General features: G+C 36.0%; 1 protein-coding gene across 1 annotated transcript; it reads left to right on the top strand.

The window, feature by feature from the left end:
- The first annotated feature begins 1,426 nt into the window (after positions 1-1,426).
- LOC110693360 ((3S,6E)-nerolidol synthase 1-like) lies at positions 1,427-25,700 on the top strand. Its single transcript, XM_021870494.1, has 8 exons — positions 1,427-1,468; positions 1,586-1,900; positions 4,594-4,645; positions 7,376-7,739; positions 8,298-8,516; positions 13,166-13,304; positions 24,800-25,048; positions 25,440-25,700. The coding sequence occupies exons 1-8, from the start codon at positions 1,427-1,429 to the stop codon at positions 25,698-25,700; spliced, it is 1,641 nt and encodes a 546-aa protein (XP_021726186.1).

The following is a 25,700-nucleotide window of genomic DNA, read 5'->3' as shown; positions in this document are numbered from 1 at the left end:
TTTGAGCAATGTATAAATGTCAGCTCCTCCTATGATTTAGGTACCTATCTAGGATACCCTTTGTCTGACAAAAGACCTACAAGAAGACAACTATCTTCCCTAATTGAAAAAATGGGTAAAAAGCTGGCTACTTGGAAATCTAACTGTCTTTCTAGGGGGGAAGGCTGGTGCGTGCTGCTGAAATCCACCATGCTCTCTATACCTAGGAATATGATGTCCTGCATCAAGCTCCCTTAGTTCATTCTAGGAAAACTTGACTCAATCTGTTCAAATTTCTTTGGGGGGGGGGACACAACCAAAAAGAAAGTCACTTGGATTGCCTGGAAGAATGTTTGCCAAGAGAAGGAGAAAGGGGGCTTAGGAGTTCTGAATAACAGTGAGCTGAACCAATTAGGATTAGCCAGATTATGCTGGATGGTAGATACTAGGTTCAACTGGGCAGGGAAACTCCTCTTTGACAAATATGTCAAAGGAAAAAATACACCTACCCCTTTTAATAAAGGGTCTCACATCTGGTCTGCTGTAGGGAGGGGTTGGGATTTATTTAACCATAGCCTTTAATGGGAGCCAGGTAATGCGAGGAGCATTAACTTTTGGGGAGATAGATGGTTACAAGCTGACTCTGTTAGATCTCAGCTTGTAGGCCCCATTACCGAGTCAACAGTTAACTCCTGCCTGAGTGATATTCACTCTCCATGTAGGATTACTATTGAACAGAAGATGGGGTTCCAGCTGAGTGATGACCTTCTAAGTAGGATCCAAAGTATAGCCTTGAACTCCAATGAAGACTATAATTTTACAAGCTGGTCTAAGAGAGGGAGATTTGATTCCACCAAAGCTAGAAATTGGTTAATCAGCAGCAGAACCCCTCACTGTCATAAGCATCACCAGCTGGAATGAGATTGGAAGGTGCTCTGGGACTCCTGTACTTATCCTTAAATCAAAGTGTTCTTTGGCAACTCATCTGGGATAGACTGCCAACCTTCCAATATCTCCACCTCAGAAACATCAATAGTGTGAGCACCTGCACTTTCTGTCCAAATGTTACAGAGACCATTGAGCATCTTTAATTTTTAGCTTATGTCCAAGAGCCTCTGAATTCTGGCAGGAGCTTACTTACCCCCCAACTAGCCCAAAAACTTACAATGAAAGCAACCAAACCTGGATCATAAGAAACCTCAGAAACAAAAAAACCTCTCCAAAACTTTGTTCCCTGGAACACCATCTTCAGTTTTGCTCTATGGCATATTTAGAAAAGAGGAATTCTTGGCTTTTCTCAAAACACAACACCCTTGTTAAAACCTCTAAATCCCTATGCCTTTGGGCTGCTAGTGAGTGGTTTTTCTCCACAAATCACCACACTAGAAGAGAGCCTAAAACTTATGCCTGGGACCCCCACCTCAACCCTTCCTAAAAATCAACATAGATGCTTCATTCCTTCCACACTCCAAACTTTCAGGCTGTGCAGGTGTTTGTAGAGACCACTTGGGTTCATGGATAGAGGGTTTCCAATGGAAAGGTTTTTGTACAGATGCTAAGGATGCGGAGCTAATGGCAATCAAACTAGCTTTGGGCTGGATTCAAGATAAAAGATGGAACCAATGCATTATTGAGAGTGACTGCATGCAAATACATTGTTGATGATCTTGTCAGTAATGTAGATACTGCTCTAACCCCAAAAACAATTGATTTCAGGCTGCAGCTACAAAGGCTAACTGAGGTCAAGTTTTTCTATGGAGAAAGAGGGAAGAATATGGAGGCTGACATTCTGGCGAAAGATGCAAGGGAGAACCTAAATATTTTGAATCATCTATGTAATATAACTGTACCCCTAGACATCTGTACTAATTCCTTAGCTAAAGACAATACTACTAGTTCAAGGGAGGATATCCCCCAGGATGTACTTTTGTGCCACGCCCACAGGGGTAGGCAACCTTTTGTAAACGTTCTAACTATTAATTAAGCCACCTTTTACCCTAAAAAAAATGATATCACATATCTCTAACAAAGGGAGATACGAGTAGGAGGATATAAAAATGAGAAATGTAGGCATATTTTTTTTCCTAAAGTACAACTTTATAATAAAATGAAAAAAAGCACAATTTCTGGGGACACTTTTTAAGATAAACATGCACATTATAAAAGGATATAGGGAATAGGAAACAAGTATTTTATCAATGAGAGTCTTTGATATTTTATTTTCTTTGTCTTAAAATAATTGACATAATTAATTAAATGTTGCACATATGTTAATGTACTTAATTTGATCTTATTTTTATGTAATTAAGGCTCCACTTCACCTTATAAAAATACTCCGTATTAGGAATATCTAGTAAAAATAATTTTAGTTCAACAAAAATAATTTCAGTTCAGTAAGAATAAGTTCATTTTAGTAAAAATAATTTCAGTTCAGTAACTGTAAAGAAGAAATATAACATAAAATCAGTAAAAATAATTCTAGTTCAACAAAAAATAATTTTAGTTCCGGAAAATTAATTTCATGAGTAAAAATAATTTAAGTTCAACAAAAATAAGGTAAAGTGAATGGGGCTAAATATAAATGATATACTACATTTTTATATTATGATAAAATATATTTTAATTATATATGCTAGTAAAAACTAAAAAAGTATAGTAAAAGTTAGGCCCGGTTCTGTTAACCTTAGGGTCTGTTCACATTTACTTAATTTCAGTTCAACTCCAATCAGTTGAGTTCAGTTCAGTTCCTAATTTCCCTCTCTCATAAAATATTCATTTCAGCTCCAATCAGTTCAACTCAGTAAATGTGAACAAACTCTTACTCCCACTTATTTTAGGGTTAATAAGTTTAGATAAATTCAGATAAGTTCTGGAAAAACAGGTTCAGATAAGGGTTAATCAGGACTACCCAAATTTAATTTATAACTAAAATAAATTCTAGTAAAGGCTAATAAGCTCATACAAGATCAAATAAGTTTAGATAAGTAAAAATCATGTAAAAAGAACGCACCCTTAGTACTTCGTATATGAATAAAAAGTAATACTCCATCCGTTTTCAAATACTTGATCTATTTCTCCATGTGCGGAGTTTTAGGAGAAATTGGAGAAATTAATAAAATATGGAGGTAGTGGGGTAAATGAAAGAATAAAAATTGTAAAAAGCAAAAGAAGTGGAAAAATTTGGAAATAGAATATGAAATTTAAAAACAATGATTGATGTTGGGTTCACTAGAGAAATGAATTAAATATTGTAAAAACTTTCCAAATAAGGAAATGAAGCAAGTATTTAAAAATAGAGGGAGTAATAATAATAATAATAATAATAATAATAATAATAATAATAATAATAATAATAATAATAATAATAATGGGGCATGCTGCAGGGCTATTGGCTATGGTTTTCTTCCTTTCTCCTTTTCTTCGTTAGGGGAATTAGATAAGGATGCTATTGCGTTGCTGAAACGGGTTCAGGCGTTCGCTAAGACGCATGATATTGGTGCTCGTGCAGCTGCTCACATCTTCAGTAGGATCGGGTTCGCTATAGCTAGAGGGGTGGGGTCCCAAATTGTATCTCGGCTCCCTACCAATTTTTTGTAAATTGGGCCCAAATTGTATCTCGGCTTCCCACTAACTTTCTATGGGTTAAGGATGGCAATTTTGTATGGATATCCATTAACCCGCTCCACCCGCTTAAATTAAATGGATGAAAACCCGACTTAAATGGATGAAAGGCGGGTGGTGGATGAAGCGGGTGACGGATCGGATCGGATTCGGGTGGAGCTTTAAGTCATCCGTCACCCGATCCATCACCCGCTTATCATCCACCCATTTATTTTTATATAAAAAAAAATACAAAACTTTTTAAAAAAACCCTAATCTAATGTACATACTACATACAGCTAGCCGCACATATCCATTCTCAACTCTCAAGTCCTCCTAACAGTCTCTCTCCTTCTTTAGTTCCTCACACTCTCTACTCAACACCAAATATTCCATTTTTACCGGCAACTTCTCACCAGAACGTCTCACACTCCTCTTGGGCGAGGCGGCGACTCCTCTTACGCGATTAAGTTCATTAATTTCATGAATTTTTGAAGGAAAATGGCATCACAAATCACTTATTTAACTTAATCATATCAATAGTTCATGTATTTCATAGTTGGTGGTACTAGTAATTGATCTTGTAATGCTAAATTGCTAGTGCTATATTTTTTTTTTAATTTTTGCAATGCCGATTTAGATGGCACAGTAGGAATTACTTAGCATCATTTTTTTTTGTTTAATTTCATAACACAAGTTTAATCTTCACCCGTTTATCATCCGATCCACCCGTTTCACCCGCGGATGATGGGTGGATCGGATGTGGATGATGGGGTTAGCGGGTGGTGGGTGGATCGGGTGGAGTGGATGGAGGTAGCGGATGGATGCGGGTGAAGCTCCACCCGATCCGAATCCGACCCGTTGCCATCCCTACTATGGGTTGTATAACTTTGTATGTTTTTAATTGAGATATAATAATAATAATAATAATAATAATAATAATAATCCCATATTCCCATGTACTAGGTACCAATTATTTTGAGACATGTAAAAGTATCCTTAATTGTGGTCCAGTGGTCTGTGGCTCTGTGCAGCGTGGAGCAAAGTCTTGATCGTTTAAATTGTGGTAATGTGTGGGGTTAAAGGGTGGTGGGGAAAGGCTAATCAGCATCATTATCACTCTATCTGTCTATCATAAAGGACTATTATATTTTTGGCATCTTTTTAATGCTACTTTTGATCAATTGTGGTGTAAATCCCACCCAAAATTGACAAATTGTCCCACCAAAATTTCTGATCTACCTTCACATCTCTTCGCATGTCACGGGTAGTATTTTATTGAAGAAATGATCTCTCTTTTTTTTTTCGTATTAGCTCACCATATAAATTGATAAACTACTTGAAATGTATATGTGCATTAATTAATTGATTAATTGCTTGAAATTTATATGTCTATTAATTAATTCATTTCTTTTCTTTAGTGATTGATGAAGTTATTTTTATTTATCAATATATTCCATATTTTAGAAAAACACCATAAGTCCATCACCTCACCCTTTTGCTTAAACTTTGTATAAAAAAGATATTGGTAAGGGTTTGTTCATATTTACTGAACTGAGCTGAATTGAACTGATTGAAACTGAACTGATTGAAGCTGAACTGAACTAAATTGAACTAAACTGAGCTGAAATGAATATTTTATGAGGAAGGGAAATTAAGAACTGAACTGATTGAAGCTGAATTGAACTGATTGAAGCTGAATTGAACTGAAGTGAAATTAAGTAAATGTGAACAGAGCTTAACTCTAATGGAAAACAGAATTCGTACAAGCACCTCATTAATAATTATGCAATATGTAAGGGATGCATGAAAAATATGACATCTTGTCAATTTCGGGTGTTGATATAATAGGGAGATTAATTGGGAGCATGTAAATGCATTATCCACAGGTTTTTCTTGCATTATTAAGTACGGAGTACAGTTTTTGTTGATAAAACTTTTGAGTTGGTAAAGCATTTCTATTGGTGGATTCAAGATTGATTAATAGTTTGAAATTAAAACTATACTTGGTCTACTCGGTTTAAATTAGTCGGTTTGGAATATGATTATACGGAGTACTATTTAGATGACTCCATGTCTCCTTGCGATAATGAAATGATTAACATACTCCAATCTTTTTTATGTGATTTTTCGAATTATATACTGTAATAACTCTGATTTATAATAATTGACACGATTAAATTTGACATATTTTTCATTGGACTAGTTTATTATTGAATATAAATAATTTATAGTAGTATTAAAATCTTGAAAATTTGAAATAATGAAATTTTATATTAATATGTACCAAGTATTTAACAAAATTTTATGTGACAACCTTTGTTTTGATGTTAGTACAAAAAAATGTTGTAATTAATTAATTGAAAACAAATGAAAAAAAAAAATATTGTGATTACTACGAAATAAAGAGAATACACAAATATACTCGGTTCAAAAGCTTAGTAAAATCACCCACCATTAATGGTTGGGTAATAACCTACTAATCACCTGTCGATCAGTTATTTAAAAAATTTGGTATATATGAACTCCGTAACAATTATTAGTTGTAGTCAATTTTTTTTTTTTTAAGAAAGCACAGATCTTAATATGTTAATCGGACTCATCACTGACCATTCACCATCAACAAACATTCTATTGGTTTTTTTTTTTTTTTTTTTTTTTGTGTTTTGTATATCGACTCTACTTATTTAATGCTCTCTCCGTTTCATTATAACTGCCCCCTGTCAAATTTTACACATATATGTTAATGCATGAGTTTGACTATCAATAATATGAAGTTTAACAAAATTAAGTTTTTTTAAACTTCATATTATTAGTATTCGATACAGACATTTTTACATGATACTAATTGCGTTTGATGATACATATTAGTGATATTACACAAAAGCAATAATCAAGGTTAGAAGTATATAAGCAGTGAAAAAGTCAAAGTCTATGTATCAATTATTATGGAACATATAGAGGGAGTACTATATAGATTTTTATTAATTTGTTGTGGTAAATAAGTAGGTTCTTGTTGTGTGGTGACTATTAGTTTGTGAAAAATTGTGAATGGTGACGGACTATTATATATTTTTGCAAATTGATAGTAAATACAAGCGAAATAATGTTGAACATAGGTAATGAGTTAGATTTAAGGATAAATTTTTATAATTTAAACTAATATTTATATAAATGAGAAAAAAAAAATTAATGAGAAGTGTGACACGTGACGACAATGGGCTAATTTGAGTTTACGAATACTTTGTAGATTTTTAGTCCACACTGCAAAGCCTCTATATCAGGGGCAATTTTATTTGAAAATTAGCTTTTTGTTACTGTGTATTGATCTAATGGTCAAAAGGGTTATTCTATAATTTTTTGTACTTGCTAAATTTATCGTTAGAATGACTATGACATGTACAAAGTATAGGTTATACTTCCTCTGTTTTTAATACTTACAACACTTTTTTAAAATGAAAATATCACAATATTTGCAAGACATTATAATCGGAAAAAAAAAAATTGAAAGTTGTACTATTGCCTTTTTTAAAAATACATGGCTTACATAATTACACTTCTAATAATCTCTCAAATCTAGCTATGTGAAACTCACATTTATTAAATACTGTGAAATAATGTGGGTTTAATTTTTTTTTTTTTTTTTAAAAAAAAACACAAGATAGCTGAGTATCATGGATAACGTCCATTTGGATATGTTTGGTGTTAGTGAAACTTTAGACCATCCATTTGGATTTTTTAGTCCGTACATACAACTACGTAAATATCTCCCCTTTGATCTATAAATGTTGAACAGATATCGAAACGAAATTCAAGGATAAATCTTCTCAGCTAATAACGCAAGAGCCAGAAGAAGAGATGTTAATAAATGAAGCTTGTAATAATGTTAGTGAGTTGCTCCTAAAAGCCTCATTAAACTACATTGTGGAACACTCGAAAGCTCGAATGATAATGGAGAATACATCAATGCATAATCCTTATCATAAGAACTTCTCAAGCCTTTTGGTTCAAAACTTCCTTCACAATGTCGACGTTTCTTTGAATCTTCTTCAAGATTTGGACAACGTGAACGAATGGTTGGATGAGGTACAAGAGCTAGCTAGAAGGAATTTTGACATGGCTCATACGGCTTACAAAAATGAAATACAACAAATTTCGAAGTAAGTTTAACAATAATAAAGATCAATTGAAACTTGGATAATGAAAAAAATTTAGGATTTAGAAGTTTAGAGGCTCTGATACCATGTCAGGAATTAATTTACCCTTAATTGTATTACTATATGAACAAGTATATATATACAACCTAACGAGAGATTGGGGCCAATAAAATATTATGCTTAACACCACATGTATTTGGTTTAATTTTTGAAATCCATATCTTTTTAACTTTATGTGCGTACGCACTGTGGTGATATGCATATGCTAATATGAATATGTTTTGTAATACAATTCAAAATTTCGTTACACATTGTAAAAAAGTTAATGTTCAATTATTCTAGCATAATAAATCATAGTAATAGCTAGTACTTCCTTCAAGCCATCTTCAAAACTCTTTCTGTTTTGACTTTTTTTTTCTAGGAGTAGCCGGGTGGGTGGGTGGGTACGATCACATTAAATTAAGATCTTTACGTGATATTTCATTGGCAAGATAGTAGCATATTTTTTTTTAGTGATACCATGTCTATCTAATTACATAACAAATTTTGGAATTTTGCAAGATGGGGAAACGAAGTTAATTTGGACAAGGAATTGCACTTTGCAAGAATTGAACCATTCAAGTGGTGTATGTGGTCAATGGGAATTCTCCCTGGGTTAGATATGTCCGAAGAGAGATTAGAGCTTGCAAAAGTAATATCATTTATCTACGTGATTGATGACATTTTTGATGCTTATGGAACGTACGATGAGCTATGTCTATTCACAGAAGCCATTAATAGGTACGTCTTGTAAAATCGACTTGCCAACTTAATTTACTTATTTGACTTACTTGAATATTGATATACAAAATATATCCCATTTTACCGAATTAGAATTATTTTTACTGAACTGAAATTATTTTTACTGAAATTAAATTATTTTTTACTGAAATTAAATTATTATTACTGAACTGTAATTACTTTTGCTGAACTAAACTTATTTTTATTGAACTATAATTAATTTTACTGAACTGAAATTATTTTTACTGAATATTATTTTTTTAAGGTGTTGTGAACAGGGTCTTAATTATCGTATTAAGTTTTCTAACATAATTAGGACAATAATCTAGTAGTAAAATAGAACATATTTTCATCATGAACTTGTAGTGTAATTTGCAATATCTAACATATATAAGGCATTATTATTGTTTTACATTTGATTATAGAATATGTTAATATTTGCTAAATTATAGAGAGAATATGATAAATTGAATAAACTCAATCACTTTCCTCCCATTGATACGGCCATAGCCAATATATAATACAAGGTTTCCCTAATGTGATAAAATTAGGAAATATCACAAAGATCTCAAAAGATTATATTCTAGGCACAAAATATAGCAACTAAATATTATCATATAATTTCCTAAAATATAATATTCCCAATACCCCCCCTCAAGTTGGAGCATGGGGATTGTAAATGCCTAACTTGGAAAGAAGATGATCAAACTTAGACTTCCCAAGAAAATGTCTGCAAGTTGTTCCTTAGTGGAAACATAAGAAGGATCAATTAAGCCCTTTGTAATGGCATCACGAACAATGTGACAATCAATCTCAATGTGCTTCGTACGTTCATGAAAAACTGGATTTCGAGCTATATATAAAGCAGATTGATTATCACAAAACAACTTGATCGCCTTAGGGTGTTCAACACCCAAACTCAAAAGCAAGGCCTTCAACCATTTCAACTCATGTGTGGTTGAAGACATGCAACGATACTCAGCCTCAGAAGAGGATGTGGCAACTGTGGGTTGTTTCTTGGTCTTCCAAGAAATAGGTGATTTACCAAGGAACACAAGCCAACCTGTCAACGAACGACGAGTAAGAGGACACGCCGCCCAATCTGAATCACACCAGCCCTGCAAAGTCAAGTCACTATCTGCACTCAACAAAATACCCTGTCCTGGGGTACCTTTTAAATAATGAACCACCCTGAGAGCTGCTTCCCAATGCTCAACCCGTGGCTCGTGCATAAACTGTGAAAGAATATGAACCGAATATGCCAAATCCGGTCTAGTCACCGAGAGATAAATCAATCGCCCTACCAGTCTACGATAAGACTCGGGATTCTCAAGTAACTCACCACTAGCAAGACTTAGCTTGTGGCTCTGCTCAATCGGAAAACCACTTGGTTTCGCACCTAATAGCCCTGCTTTAGAAACAATATCCAAGGTGTATTTTCGTTGACACAAAAACAAACCTGATTTACTACGAGCAACTTCAATGCCCAAAAAATATTTTAAAGGACCAAGATCCTTCATCTTGAAACAATCACCAAGATAAGCTTTGAACACATTTAATGCAGCGGAATCATTCCCAGAAATAATAATATCATCAACATAAACTAAGACATTAATCTGAACATTGCCTTTAGAGTATGTGAAAAGAGAATAATCAGAGTAAGACTGAATTAAACCGTACCCTTTTAGAGCCGTAGTGAGTTTTGCAAACCAACATCTCGGAGCTTGTTTCAACCTATACAAAGACTTTCTCAAACGACACACCAAACTTGAATCCGAACTCTCAAAACCTGGGGGTAATTTCATGTACACTTCCTCTTCTAGATCACCATGTAGGAAAGCATTATGAACATCCATTTGCTAAATTTCCCAGTTTTTTGAAACCGCTATAGCAAGGAAAGCACGAATAGTAGTCATTTTTGCAACCGGAGCAAAGGTCTCACCATAATCAATGCCTTCTCGTTGATGATTACCAAAAACAACCAATCGAGACTTTAGACGCTCAACATCACCATTAGACAAAAATTTTGTCTTGTACACCCATTGACAACCTAGAGCTATCTTACCGGGAGGAAGATGCTCTAATGTCCAAGTCCCATTATCCTCCAAAGCCCTTATTTTTTCTTTCATAGAACGTCGCCAACCTTCAGATTTCATGGCTTCTCTAAAAGATTTTGGATCCTTTCCCAAAACAACAGCTGCAAGAAATTTGCGATAATTTACAGAAAACATGTCACAATTTATATAGTGGGCCAAAGGATAAGGCGTACCTGAAGGAGTATTAGATGACGGAGAGGAAGAAGACGGACTATTAGCAAAAACAGAATGTGTCACATAATCACGCAACTTGACTGATGGAATTTTCACACGATGACCTTTACCTAACACCTCCGGTTGAGGCTGCTTGGAGGTATCAAGTTGCTGCTCGGCCTCTGTGTTGCTGCTGTCGGGCTGAATACGAGACCCAGCTGTCGCTGGAATTCCAGCGCTTGAGGAAGCAGCTGGGTTCAATGGCTGTGGAGTATACCCTGCGCCCGTAGGAATTGCTGCGGAGGAAGCTGGAGCAGTCTGCTCAGCCGCAGGTGCACCCGCGTGTGAAGGCTGCGGTGTGGCAGTGGGCACTGTGTTGGGGGCAGACTGTTCGAAGTTATGAGCTGCCTGTTGCTCGACATACATACCTCCATTAACACCCAATTCAAACTCACTGTCATATCCCAAAAAATCCTCATGTATGTCATCATTATTATCAGAAATTGGAGAAGTTATATTTACATCTTCCGGGGAACTAAACGGAAACACCCCTTCAACAAACTTCACGTCTCGTGACACAAAAAAGACTTTTGAATCAAGATCATACAATCTCCATCCTTTCTTCCCAAAGGGATATCCCAGAAAGATACATTTCCTACTCCGACTGGCAAACTTGTCCCCATTTGTTTTTCTGATTATGAGCAAAACAAAGACATCCAAAAGTACGGAGAGCATCAAACAAAGGTGGTTTGTTGAACAAAATTTCAAATGGAGTTTTATTTTGTAACAAGGGAGTGGGTGTACGATTAATTAGATGAGCAGCGGCAAGGACACACTCCCCCCAAAAATAAATAGGCAAATTGGCTTGAAACCTCAAAGCTCTCCCAACTTCAAGAATGTGTTTGTGTTTTCTCTCAACCCTCCCATTTTATTGTGGAGTCCCCACACAAGAGGTTTGGAAAACAATACCGGTAGCACTAAAATAATCATGCAAGCAATTAAATTCCGTACCATTATCACTTTGCACAACTTTAATATTTTGAGAAAATTGCCTATCAACCATTGCAACAAATGCTAAAAACATTCGAAACACCTCAGTTTTATCAACCAACAAGTAAATCCAAACAGCTCGGGAATAATCATCAACGACAGTAAAAAAATAACGAGCTCCGCACGATGAGACATGTCGATACGGACCCCACAAATCACAATGTATTTTCTCAAAAATCCTAGAAGCTCTACCATCACTTAAAGGAAATTTATCTCTAGGATGTTTAGCACGCATACATACCTCACACCCTTTAGCAAGATTATGTTTATTTCCACTGACATGAGGAAGTAACTTAACCACTTTTTCAGAAGGATGACCCATTCGACGATGCCACAACTCCAAGGTCGACGTAGCTTCACCCACATCAACATGATTCACCAAATCTGAATTGCTAAAATAATATAGTCCGTCTCTCCTAGCTCCCGTTCCAATCAACTCCTTCGTTTGATCCTGTACAACACACATATAAGAGTTAAATTGGACAGTACAATTAAGCTCATCTGTAATTTGGGACACAGAAAGCAAATTACAACTCAAATTAGGAACATAAAGAACCCCGTTTAGGGTGAGCTTGTCCGACAAACGAACATAACCAATTAAAGAAGCCAATACGGTGTCACCATTGGGAAGACCAACAGGACACTCAAAACCCTGCGTATCAAATAACCAAGATTTGTCTTCGGTAACATGATGAGTTGCCCCTGTGTCAATTATCCAAGAGGTAACATCAAATTTTCCTGTCAAAAAATTTTCGGGCATATGAACATTACCGAACAATCCTGTTATTGTCTCAACTGTAGTACTTGAAACGGCATTAGCACGAATCAAATTTCGTGGGTCTGGATGGTGCTCGGCCATGTATATGGTATTGTGATGTGTTTGTAGTGGAGGGAATGCATGAAAATCACAATTGGCCACCACATGGCAGCTTTTGTTGCAAATTTTATCTGATTTATCATCGAAATTGGTAGCTTTGAGTTGGGTAGAAGTTAAAAAATTCCTAGGTTGACCTTGCAACTCAAGGGACAACGGTGTATTGGTTGTAATTTCGAGATAATGAAGTGACAATAATGGAGACGTGTCTCCGACCATTGTGGAAAAAAAAATTCAACCTGCTCTTGATACCATGCTAAATTATAGAGAGAATATGATAAATTGAATAAACTCAATCACTTTCCTCCCATTGATACGACCATAGCCAATATATAATACAAGGTTTCCCTAATGTGATAAAATTAGGAAATATCACAAAGATCTCAAAAGATTATATTCTAGGCACAAAATATAGCAACTAAATATTATCATATAATTTCCTAAAATATAATATTCCCAATAATATTGCATTACAGATGGGAATCCGCTGATGTTACACAATTACCCAACTGCATGAAAGTTTGCTTCAAGGCTCTTCTGAAGACAACAAATGATTTTTGCTCCAAATTTCAAACAAAGCATGGATGGAACCCTGAGCAATTTTTACGAAAATTGGTACATTTTTATAGTTATTATATACTTGTAATATATACTTGTATTTATTAAACTGGAGTACTGGACGAGTGGACGTTTGTTGAGTCCCTTAGGTTTTGATTGATAGTTTTGAATGATGACAAACAGCTAAGGGAAACAGGTCCTTGAAAGTGTTCGATACAGTTGGGGGAACCAGCTAACATAGAACACTGTTTCCCCAGACAAGTTATTACTTACATGAGTTTTCTTATTGAACTAACTTGTCTTTATACAGGGAACAGTTATATGATAAAAGTGTTATGTACTGGTAGGGAACCAGTATGTACTGTTTCCATGGTTGCTACGTGGTACAACAGTCACTTACTTTATATTGTGCATTAACCTTATTGATTGTGCAGAATATAAGTTGATTCCAAGTCTTGAAGCAGATAGGACTTTCGAAGAGATTGAAGAAAGTTCCATTGGTTACAATTGAGGTTATCTAAAGAAGGTTTTCAAGACTTGAAGTTTACATGAAGGAAGATCCACATCAAGAAAGAGCTTTTTAGGATCTTCATGTAAATGCTCCGTAGTATGGTTTATTAATGGATATATAAAGTGCTTTAAATATATCGAGCATCGTTGTGAAATTTGGTACAAGGATTGGAACAAATTTCATAACATGTTCAAGTCAGGGAACCAGGTCTGGGGACCAGGTTAACTGATCAGGTTATTAGAGCTGCGATTTTAAAAAGATTTTTTATTGAAAATTCAGTTTTGAAAATATATCTTGGCAGCTGTAAATAGATGTGATATAATCTTTAAATACCTAAAAACTAGGAGTAATTATCTTGAGTTGATTTTATCTTATAATAGAATCAATTAAAGATAAATACTTACCTAAATCATGTTTATCTTATTGGCATGATTTATGGTAACTAGGATTTCGGTTTTCTAAGACTATAAATACAATCTATTCGCTAATAATCTGAATAGATCTCTCACACGCATAAAAAGGAGTTTTTCATTATTGAGAGCAAAAGCACTAAATCCATTATTGAATCATATACAAGAGCATCTAGTGTTTAATATTTTCTCTACATTAACTTTTGAGAGTTAGATCATTAGAGAGTTTTGATCTTGTAATTGAGTCTTTGGCAAAGAGGCTAAAGGCTGGGTGAGTGTTTGTGAGTTCAAACACGTTTAGAACTTACGAGTGTAAGTTGAGAGCATACTCGGAGTAGAGTGTGGGGTTTGCTGGTTCCCGGAGTAGGGAACATCAGAGTGTTCTTTGTCTTTGTTATTCGGAGTAGATTAATAAAGGACTTAGGATAGGAGGACGTAGGCCAGAGTTGGCTGAACCTCGTTAAATTTGTTGTGTTCTTTATCGCTTTATTATATTCCGCTGCATAAGGGAACCAACACAACTGGTCCCTTAACCATGATTCGAAAAGAAGCAAAAATTGCCAACGATTACTTAACACTCAATTCACCCCCCCCCCCCCTCTTGAGTGCCCATAGAACCTTCAATTGGTATCAGAGCCTAGGCTTCTCGTAAGAGTAACATCTAGAGGAGTTAAGAATGAGTACTCAAGAATTAAGCGCTATTGGTTATGACAATAAAACACCTAAGTTTAATGGGAATAATTATGCTTGGTGGAAGAACAGGATCCAAAATGTTATCATGGGAATTGACTATGAATGCTGGTTGGTTGTCAAAAATGGTCCAAACATCATCACCAAAACAGATGACAAGGGAAACAAGGTTCTCAAGAAGGATAGTGAATTAGACACTGCTGATTACAAATTGCTGGAGAAGAATGCCAAAGCAATGTCCATCTTACAACAAGCAATAGGTGAGACCGAAACAAATCGTATTTCTGGCTGTAGTAGTGCTAAAGAAATATGGGATACTCTTGAACTTGCGTTTGAAGGAACCAGTGAGGTAAAACGGTCTAAAATTGATTTAATCATGTCTAAATACGAGTTATTTGCTATGAATAAGAATGAAAAAATCAATGATTGCTTTCGTAGATTTATGACTATTGTTAATGATCTTAGATCACTTGGTAAAAGTTTTTCTGACGAAGATCTTGTGAGAAAAATCTTGCGTAGTTTAACAGATGCTTGGACCGCGAAGGTAACAGCAGTGTATGAAGCAAAAGACTTGTCCACCTTGTCTCTGGAACAACTGATTGGTTCCCTAATGACTCACGAAATGCTGATTGAGTCTAAGTCCGAGAAGGAACTAGTAAGAGGTGTTGCCCTGAAGGGAACAGTAGAGGAAGAAGAGGACGAAATTAGCATGATTGCTAAAAGATTTGAGAGATCTCTTCGAGATCAAAAGAAGAACTTCAAAGGTAAGAACTTTAAGAGTTTTAAAAAATCTAACTCATCTTCCTCTACAGGTTGCTTCAAATGTGGTGAGAAAGGACACATCATTCGTGATTGTCCAAGATGGAAGGACAAACAATCTCAATCTGGAGATAAGAGAGCATTCAAGAATGCTATGATTGCATCCATGTGGGGTGACTCTGATTCAGGATCTGATGAAGAGGATGATTCAACAAACTCTGATGTTTGTTTAACTGCTTTCACAAATATTAAGGAGAACATCACTGGTCTAGGAACCAAAGAGGGAACCAGTACATTCCAGAAATGTTTGATGGCTAAGAAGGATGTACTACAAGAACGAAAGGTAAACTTTGAACAAACTAGAGAAGATATGCATGAATATGATAGAGAAAATATGCTTGCTTGTATTGACTCTTTATTAAATGAATGCTATAAATTGAGTGAAGTCTATATGACTAGCAAGAAAGATCTAAAAGATAAGCATGTTGAATGTAATATTGCTATTGCTAGTTGTGATCACCTAGAAAGTGTTTGCCATAATTTAAAAAATCAAGTAGCTGAATTAGAAGTTGAATTGGACGAGTGCAAAGTGGAACTAGAAAGGGAAAGATCTTCTGAACTTGATTATCCGAGTGATGGTGAAGAAGATCTGACCTCCTGGTTTCCCGGAGACTCATCAACCACTAGTGAAGCGCTTGATGTTTCAAATATTTTACGTAAAGCAAATTCCAGTAATAGAACTTCTGTGTTGAAGGCCTTTGAAACATTGATTTTTAACCTAGAAAATTCTTACAAAGAAATTGCTTCACTTAAAAATGTTCAGTCCCCTGATCCTCCTACAGAGACCAGTGTAGAAGTCAGCAATACGATTAATGAATATGAAGATTCTATCTGTCTTTTGCATGCTGAAACTAGTCAATTGAAAAAAGATAGGCAGCCAGTAGTTGTTGACATGTCTATTGATCCCATGATTTCAAATCTTAACTCACAACTCGAAACTTTGAAAGATAGATGTGATGGTTTGAAAAACAAAAACGAGTTGTTGGCTAAAACACTTGAAACTAAAGAAAAAGAATTACATGAGAGTCATAGACATGTGGACAAACTACTGAAAGCAAAGGAAACTTTGAATCATCTCACTTCATCACGAGGTAATATGGGAAAGGCTGGTCTTGGCTATTCCAGACAGAGAACCAGGACTAGCTGGTTTCCTAGAGAGACCACCTGGATTAAGGAGTTTCAGCGAGGTAAATATGTAATGACCAAAGAAATGCATGTATGCTATGATTGTGGTAATAATGGACATAAAATCCATGGATGTCCAAGAAGGATTAGTAAGAGCAGCAAAAATGTTAAGTATGTGTGGAGAAGAAAAGATCAACAAACTTCGAATGTGGTTGAAAAGGGACCCAAATATGTTTGGGTTCCTAAAACTAATGTTTAATCTGTTCTTGCAGGCTAGAGTGAAGGAAGGTACCTATTGGTATTTGGACAGTGGTTGCTCAAGACACATGTCCGGGGATAAAAATCAATTTCTTTCACTAGTAGCCTTTGATGGAGGAAGTGTCACCTTTAGAGATAATAGCAAGGGAACCATCACTGGTTTAGGTAAAGTTGGTAAGACACTTTCTACTGCGATAGATGATGTATATTATGTTGAAGGCTTGCAACATAATCTTTTGAGCATTTCTCAATTATGTGACAAAGGTAATAGAGTTGAGTTTCAAGCCAACCTATGTCGCATAGTTAACTCACAAACAGAAGAACTTGTATGTGAGGGAACTAGGAAGCATGATGTTTACATTAGCTTCCTAGATAGCATCCCTCAAGACAAGTCCATCTGTTTGAGAGCGGTTTCTGATAATAATCAATGGATTTGGCATAAGAGATTTGGACATGCTAGCCTAACACTTCTAAACAAGCTTAAAGCACGTAATTTGGTGGTAGGTCTTCCTAACATTAAATACGAAGCAGATAAAGTGTGCTCTGAATGTGTAAGGGGGAAACAGGTTAAAATCTCTTTTAAGCCTAAAAATGTTTTGGGTACCAGCAGGCCCTTCGAACTTGTACACATTGATTTATGTGGACCCATGAGAGTACAAAGTCGAAGAGGCTATAGATATGTCTGTGTTATGGTTGATGATTACTCTAGGTACACTTGGGTAATGATGCTACACACAACAGATGAGACCTTCGAAGAATGGGTAGCCTTGGTGAAACAAATGGAGAACCAGCTTACTCATAAGCTGATCTCGGTAAGATCTGACCATGGTACTGAATTTGAAAATGCTAACTTTTTTGATTATTGTAAGGAACATGGAGTAAATCACAACTTCTCAGCTCCAAGAACACCACAACAAAATGGTGTTGTAGAAAGGAAGAACAGAACTCTTGAGGAAATGGCGAGGACGATGCTCATTGAGAGTGGTCTCCCTAAGAGTTTTTGGAGTGAAGCTGTGGACACTGCTTGCTATATTTTGAATAGAGGTATCATTAGACCAAAGATTAATAAGACTCCCTATGAACTCCTTAAAGGTCGAAAGCCCAATATTTCATACTTTCGTGTTTTTGGATGTAAATGTTTCATTCACAATAATGGGAAGGACCAGCTTGATAAGTTTGATCCTAGGAGTGATGAGGGAATCTTTCTTGGATATTCTTCTCACAGCAAAGCATATAGAGTCTTTAATAAAAGGACTCTATGTGTTGAGGAGAGTGTCCATGTTATCTTTGACGAATTTAACATGTCTTCTAAGATTGCACAGGTACAACATGATGAGGAAATTGGATTAATGGAATTTACGGGAAACCACGACACTGGTACCCCAAATGAAGAGCAAGCAGATCTAGGCACACCAAATACTCCACCTGTTAACCACGATGAGATGCCTAGAGAAGAAAATGGTGATACTGAGGATTCAGAAAGGGAACCAAGTTCTGGTGATTCCTCAAACAATAGACAGCTAATGAGTTCAGGGGAAACAGAAGAAGCAGCGTCCCCTGAACATGAAGTAAGTAACGACAGAGGGAACAGCATGGACGTGAATCCTTCTGATCCTTCAGAAGAAGGAGAGATTCATGATCATGCTGGTTCATCACTTAATCAGGAAGCACAAAATGATTTTACGTTCAAAAGCTACAAATATCAATCCTCTCATCCCACTGATCAAATAATAAGTAACATTAATAAAGGGATTCAAACGAGAAGAAGTGTTTATCAAAACTTTTGTGCTTTCTATTCATTTCTGTCTAATATAGAGCCAACTGACTACAAAATGGCATTGGCTAATCCTGATTGGGTATTAGCTATGCAAGATGAGTTAAATCAGTTCCAGAGGAACCAGGTCTGGCACCTGGTTCCCCGTCCCAAGGAAAGATCAGTCATTGGCACGAGATGGGTCTTTAGAAACAAATTAGATGACCTTGGTACTATAGTCAGAAACAAAGCAAGGCTAGTGGTGCAAGGGTACAATCAACAAGAAGGGATTGATTATGATGAGACGTTTGCACCAGTAGCTAGGCTTGAGGCTATTAGAATTTTAATTGCTTATGCTGCTCACATGAATTTTAAGCTGTTTCAGATGGATGTAAAGACTGCCTTCCTTAATGGATATTTGAAGGAAGAAGTGTACGTGGAACAGCCTCCTGGTTTTGAAGATACACAGTTCCCCCAACATGTGTACAAATTGGATAAAGCTCTATACGGTTTGAAACAAGCTCCAAGGGCTTGGTATGAAATATTGTCTAATTTTTTAATGGAGAATGATTACAAGAGGGGAACAATAGACAAGACACTGTTTATCAAAACCAAGGGGAAACACTTACTTGTAGTACAGATTTATGTTGATGATATATTATTTGGTGCTACTAATCAAGTGTTGTGTGATGAGTTTGCTAATTTAATGCAGAGTGAATTCGAAATGAGCATGATGGGTGAACTAGGATTTTTCCTAGGGCTGCAGATTAAGCAAACAAATGATGGAATTATAATCCATCAACAAAAATACTTAAAAGAGTTGCTGAAAAAGTTCGGCATGGAGAACAGCAAAGCTTATGATACTCCTGTTCCCACATCTACTAAATTAGATGCTGATCTTACGGGAAAAGATGTTGAAGCCTCACTTTATAGAGGAATGATAGGTTCTCTACTTTACCTCACTGCTAGTAGACCTGACATTGTGTTTTCTGTTGGATTGTGTGCCAGGTTTCAAAGCAATCCAAAGGAATCTCACCTAAAGGCAGTTAGAAGGATACTTAGGTATCTTGTGGGAACAACATACCTGTTCTTGTGGTATCCTAAAGGCAGTACCATTGATCTTATTGGATACACTGATGCAGATTATGCTGGGTTCCTAGTTGATAGAAAGAGCACATCAGGTATGGCACACTTCCTTGGCTCTTGTCTAATTTCTTGGGGTTCTAAAAAACAAAATTCAGTGGCTTTATCCACAGCAGAGTCTGAATACATAGCTGCAGCTTCATGCTGTTCCCAGCTACTGTGGATAAGGAACCAGCTGAAAGACTTTGGTGTTGTTTATGATAGTGTCCCTATCTAATGTGACAACACTAGTGCTATCAATATTTCCAAGAACCCCGTTCAACATTCCAAAACCAAACATATTGAAATAAGACACCATTTTTTGAGAGATAATGTGGAAAAAGGTTTGGTTGAAATGTTGTTCTGTAAAAGTGAAGATCAGATAGCTGATATCTTTACTAAGCCTTTATGTAGAGAGTCTTTTTGTAGGTTAAGAGTCCTTCTAGGTCTAGTTAGATTTTAAGTTTTTGGCTTCCACTTACTTCCTTCAATGATTGGTTAAAATTAGTATGCTTTATGTAGATTATGCACATAACTATGCTGTTTACTTACAAATATCGTGTAAATAATCATAATGGATTGTTATTGCATGGAAACAGGAGAAGTTAATTTGAATTATACGAGTGATAGAATGACTGGTTAAGTACAGGTACCAGCAGAGGGTAACAGCAGTTTAACTCTGATATGTTTTCCGAAAATATTTTTGTATTTTTGGAAGATTACTATAAGATAAATTCTTTTTGGAAAGAATTATCTTATTTCAGTTATTTCTATCATATAAAAAGGCAAACATTATCAATTGCCTAATTTCTAGTTGGTTAAATATTTTTGGTAAAAAGATAATTATCAATCTTTAAATTTCTTTTTGAATTTATCTTTTCGTTTTTTATTTTTTTTTTAATTTTGACCAGCTAGTTTTGGAATTCTGATATTTGTGCAATTCAATATATAAATACACATTAAACACCTTGGTGCAGTTTCACATCACATCATCATTCAAGTCATTCTCTCTCTCGTTCAAAAGCGTTGCCTAGTCACTGTTCATCCGAGTTTAATTTCTCAAAATCTTGCTCGATTTCAAACCCTACTCATCAAAATGAAAAGAAAAAGAACTTCTGGATCAGCAAAGAAAGGGAGTGGGAAGGCAAAATCAAGCGATTCCTCTCAATTACGGGGAAACATCGCTGCTATACAGAAACTCGTTCAAGCTGTTACACCCACACCCACATCATCCAGCAATTTACCACCCATCACTACACAGAATCCATCACCAATTTCATCCTCATCCACAAAATCTCCATCACCTTCACCTTCAAAAAATTCTCCTAAACCCAATTCCCCTGAAGTCGATGTCTCTAACATCAAAGAACCTGCCTCATCTCAGGGGGAACAACCCAGAAGTACCGGGGAATTCCTAGACATTGAAGGAGGGAAGGAAGATGAAGAAGTTCGAAGCGAAGAAGAGGACTTAAAATTCATCGGGGTCACAGAGGAAACACCCAAACCCTTGATTCGCAGCAGAGTCACCAGGTCTTCGCTGAAAAAGATTGATGAAGTGGAATTGGAAGAACAGTCCACAGACTCTGTTACTGGTACCAAAATGAAGAGAACAGCCCGAAAATCGGTGAAAGGTATGGAATCTCCATCTGTTGGTACGTCAGATTTAGAATCTAGGGTTGTGTTATCTGGGTGCAGAACAGAAGTTGGATACTTTGATGAAATTGCTCTAAGTTATGTAAAAGAACTCCTAGAATTTCAAGGTTGGTTATCTTTGTTCGATGTCTGTGATGCTAATATTGATGGTGTTAGGAAGTTTTATGTGAATTTGAAACAATTGCTGGATAGGTCTTTGAATTCGATTGTGAATGATATTGAAGTGCATGTGTCTGTTGCTAGCTTGGCTGGGTTGCTGAATATACCCAGAGATGGTTTTGAGGAATATTCTGGAGATGGGTGGCCCACTCTAATTGGGGTCAGTCCAGATGAAATTCATGATTTTGTATTTGGAGGGAAAGTTCCAAAGAAGGGTGGAACTTTTAAAACTGGTGGCTTGAAGGAACCAGTGATGCTGGTTCTACATTCTCTGTGTAATAAGATGTTTATCCCCAGAGCACAGGGAAGAGGTTTTGTGCGTATCATGGAAATGGTACTCATTTACTTGCTAATGACGAAGATTAAAATCAATCTTCCCTCCCTTATGATAAACCATATTATGAATTGTTATAATTCATCTCACCACTCGCTTCCCTATGGCTCTTACATTACTAAGCTTCTTACAAAGAACAATGTTTCTCTTAGTGGGTCAACTGCTCCTGTGATTGTATTTACCAAAGGTATTCTGAAACAAAAGGGGCTGATCTTTTGTGATGGTGTACTGAAGTTTAGGGAAGAGGAACCAGCAGAGCTTCCTAAACCTGCCAAGAAGAAGCTGAAGGCAGAGGAACCAGCAAGTCAGAAGGGTATCCTAAAGAGGCTGGAGAAACAGGAAGAAAGGATGAGTGTTGTTGGGGATAAGCTTGACAAGCTGATAAGTTTAGTAGAGGGTTTATCTACTTCGTTTATCTTGAGGATGAGCAAGTTAGAGAAACAGATTGCTAGCAGCTCTGGAGTTGAGAAGGCACTAGCTGAGGAGAACCAGCAAGCTGACCAGCAGAAATCTGACAACAAGGAGGAGGAGAACCAGGGTGATGCAGATGAGGAGGCTAACACTGATGAAGAGGAAGAAGATGATGAGAATGATGATGAATGAATTTGTCTTCTTTTTCATTTAGCCTACCTTATTATATTCTGAATAACTGATTCTGTTAAACTGTTTTTCTCCACCCAATCCATGAACCATTTTGATATGGATTTGGGTTCTTTTGTTTCCTTTGTGGGTCGTACTAAACTATAATTTCTATTGCTAATGTGGTTCATTTTGGCTGCTCTGACTCTCTTCTGCAGCACCTTGTTTGTATAATGGTTGATGCCATTGCATGGTTTAGCACATTACTTTGTGCATTTGATATTTTTTTAGCATACTTTTTAATGATGCCAAAAGGGGGAAGATAATTGAAGTTTGAAGTCTAAAGTCTAGTTAGTCTAGAAAGTTTAGATAGAGTCAGTTTTCAGTTTCTGTTTGAGTTGTTTTAATTCTTGTTTTTGTTTAGGGAACTAGTTGGCCTAACTGACTTGTTCCAAAGAGTCTTGAGTCCTTGAAGTTTTTGACGGTTTTCTTTTTGAGCATGTCCACAGGTTCAGGAACTTCAAAAGTTTGTCATCATCAAAAAGGGGGAATTTGTTGAGTCCCTTAGGTTTTGATTGATAGTTTTGAATGATGACAAACAGCTAAGGGAAACAGGTCCTTGAAAGTGTTCGATACAGTTGGGGGAACCAGCTAACATAGAACACTGTTTCCCCAGACAAGTTATTACTTACATGAGTTTTCTTATTGAACTAACTTGTCTTTATACAGGGAACAGTTATATGATAAAAGTGTTATGTACTGGTAGGGAACCAGTATGTACTGTTTCCATGGTTGCTACGTGGTACAACAGTCACTTACTTTATATTGTGCATTAACCTTATTGATTGTGCAGAATATAAGTTGATTCCAAGTCTTGAAGCAGATAGGACTTTCGAAGAGATTGAAGAAAGTTCCATTGGTTACAATTGAGGTTATCTAAAGAAGGTTTTCAAGACTTGAAGTTTACATGAAGGAAGATCCACATCAAGAAAGAGCTTTTTAGGATCTTCATGTAAATGCTCCGTAGTATGGTTTATTAATGGATATATAAAGTGCTTTAAATATATCGAGCATCGTTGTGAAATTTGGTACAAGGATTGGAACAAATTTCATAACATGTTCAAGTCAGGGAACCAGGTCTGGGGACCAGGTTAACTGATCAGGTTATTAGAGCTGCGATTTTAAAAAGATTTTTTATTGAAAATTCAGTTTTGAAAATATATCTTGGCAGCTGTAAATAGATGTGATATAATCTTTAAATACCTAAAAACTAGGAGTAATTATCTTGAGTTGATTTTATCTTATAATAGAATCAATTAAAGATAAATACTTACCTAAATCATGTTTATCTTATTGGCATGATTTATGGTAACTAGGATTTCGGTTTTCTAAGACTATAAATACAATCTATTCGCTAATAATCTGAATAGATCTCTCACACGCATAAAAAGGAGTTTTTCATTATTGAGAGCAAAAGCACTAAATCCATTATTGAATCATATACAAGAGCATCTAGTGTTTAATATTTTCTCTACATTAACTTTTGAGAGTTAGATCATTAGAGAGTTTTGATCTTGTAATTGAGTCTTTGGCAAAGAGGCTAAAGGCTGGGTGAGTGTTTGTGAGTTCAAACACGTTTAGAACTTACGAGTGTAAGTTGAGAGCATACTCGGAGTAGAGTGTGGGGTTTGCTGGTTCCCGGAGTAGGGAACATCAGAGTGTTCTTTGTCTTTGTTATTCGGAGTAGATTAATAAAGGACTTAGGATAGGAGGACGTAGGCCAGAGTTGGCTGAACCTCGTTAAATTTGTTGTGTTCTTTATCGCTTTATTATATTCCGCTGCATAAGGGAACCAGCACAACTGGTCCCTTAACCATAATTCGAAAAGAAGCAAAAATTGCCAACGATTACTTAACACTCAATTCACCCCCCCCCCTCTTGAGTGCCCATAGAACCTTCAACGTTAACTCTATTATTCATCTTATACTGATTGTTACATTAATAATATATCAATGTGACCGTATTAAGTTTTGTACCTAGGCTCGATGTACATCCACATGCATGCATATTTAATTTGAACAGATTAATTGTCATGTTATTAGTTCAAATTACACTTTTAACTCGACATTGATGATGCAGTGGGCTGAACAATGCAACGCGTACTTTATTGAGTTGAGATGGAGTGTTGACAAATACTCACCTAGCCCCAAGGAGTATCTAAACAATGGAATAGTTAGTTCAGGAACCCATGTAGTTTTGGCACACGCATTCTTTCTAATGGGTACAGAAATCAGTAAGAGGAGTCTTGAGGAATTGAATAGCCTTCCTTCAATTATATCTTCCACGGCTACCATTCTTCGCCTATGGAATGATGCAGGGAACCATATGGTATGCACATTATTTTCTTGCATTTAACACGATAATATTTTATGTGGTTTATTTGTCCCTTTTTGTTTTTTAATTGAGGGACTCGGTTCCAAATTACTCGCAGCGATTTGACTTTTTGCACTATTCACATATCTCACTTTGACCATCCTTTTTAGCTACTATATAAAAGTTAATTTAATAATGTAATATGTTGTTGGGTCTATTTTAATGTAGAGTTTCTTAATATAAACTTTTTATAACTTTTATAAATATATAATAAAATATATCGACAGTTAAACATGTATATCTGTAACCGTGTCCACTTAAAATGCTGCAAGTAAATTGGGACAAAGGGATTATATAGATATCAAACGTAAATTTAATTTAATTATTCGAGATATGATTTTTGCAGGATAGGACTCCAAATGGAGAAGATGGTTCCTACGTAGATTGGTACATGAAAGAACATAAAATAAGCTCTTATGATATTGCGAGGAAGCATGTTAGTCAAAAGATTTCGGATGCATGGAAGTGTCTCAATAAGGAGTACATGTCGTCTACATCTCCATTCTCAAAAGACTTCAAGGAAGCCTGGCTTAATTTAGCGAGGTTGGTTCCCATTATGTATAGCCAGGATGAGAGTCATCATCTTCAGTTCATGGTGGAACCCTAA

The sequence above is a fragment of the Chenopodium quinoa genome, unplaced genomic scaffold (genome assembly GCF_001683475.1).
Source record: "Chenopodium quinoa cultivar QQ74 unplaced genomic scaffold, ASM168347v1, whole genome shotgun sequence".
In the NCBI taxonomy this organism is placed as follows: domain Eukaryota; kingdom Viridiplantae; phylum Streptophyta; class Magnoliopsida; order Caryophyllales; family Amaranthaceae; genus Chenopodium; species Chenopodium quinoa.
The sequence above is the reverse complement of the archived record's forward strand: the minus strand, read 5'-3'. Positions and strand labels throughout refer to the sequence as shown.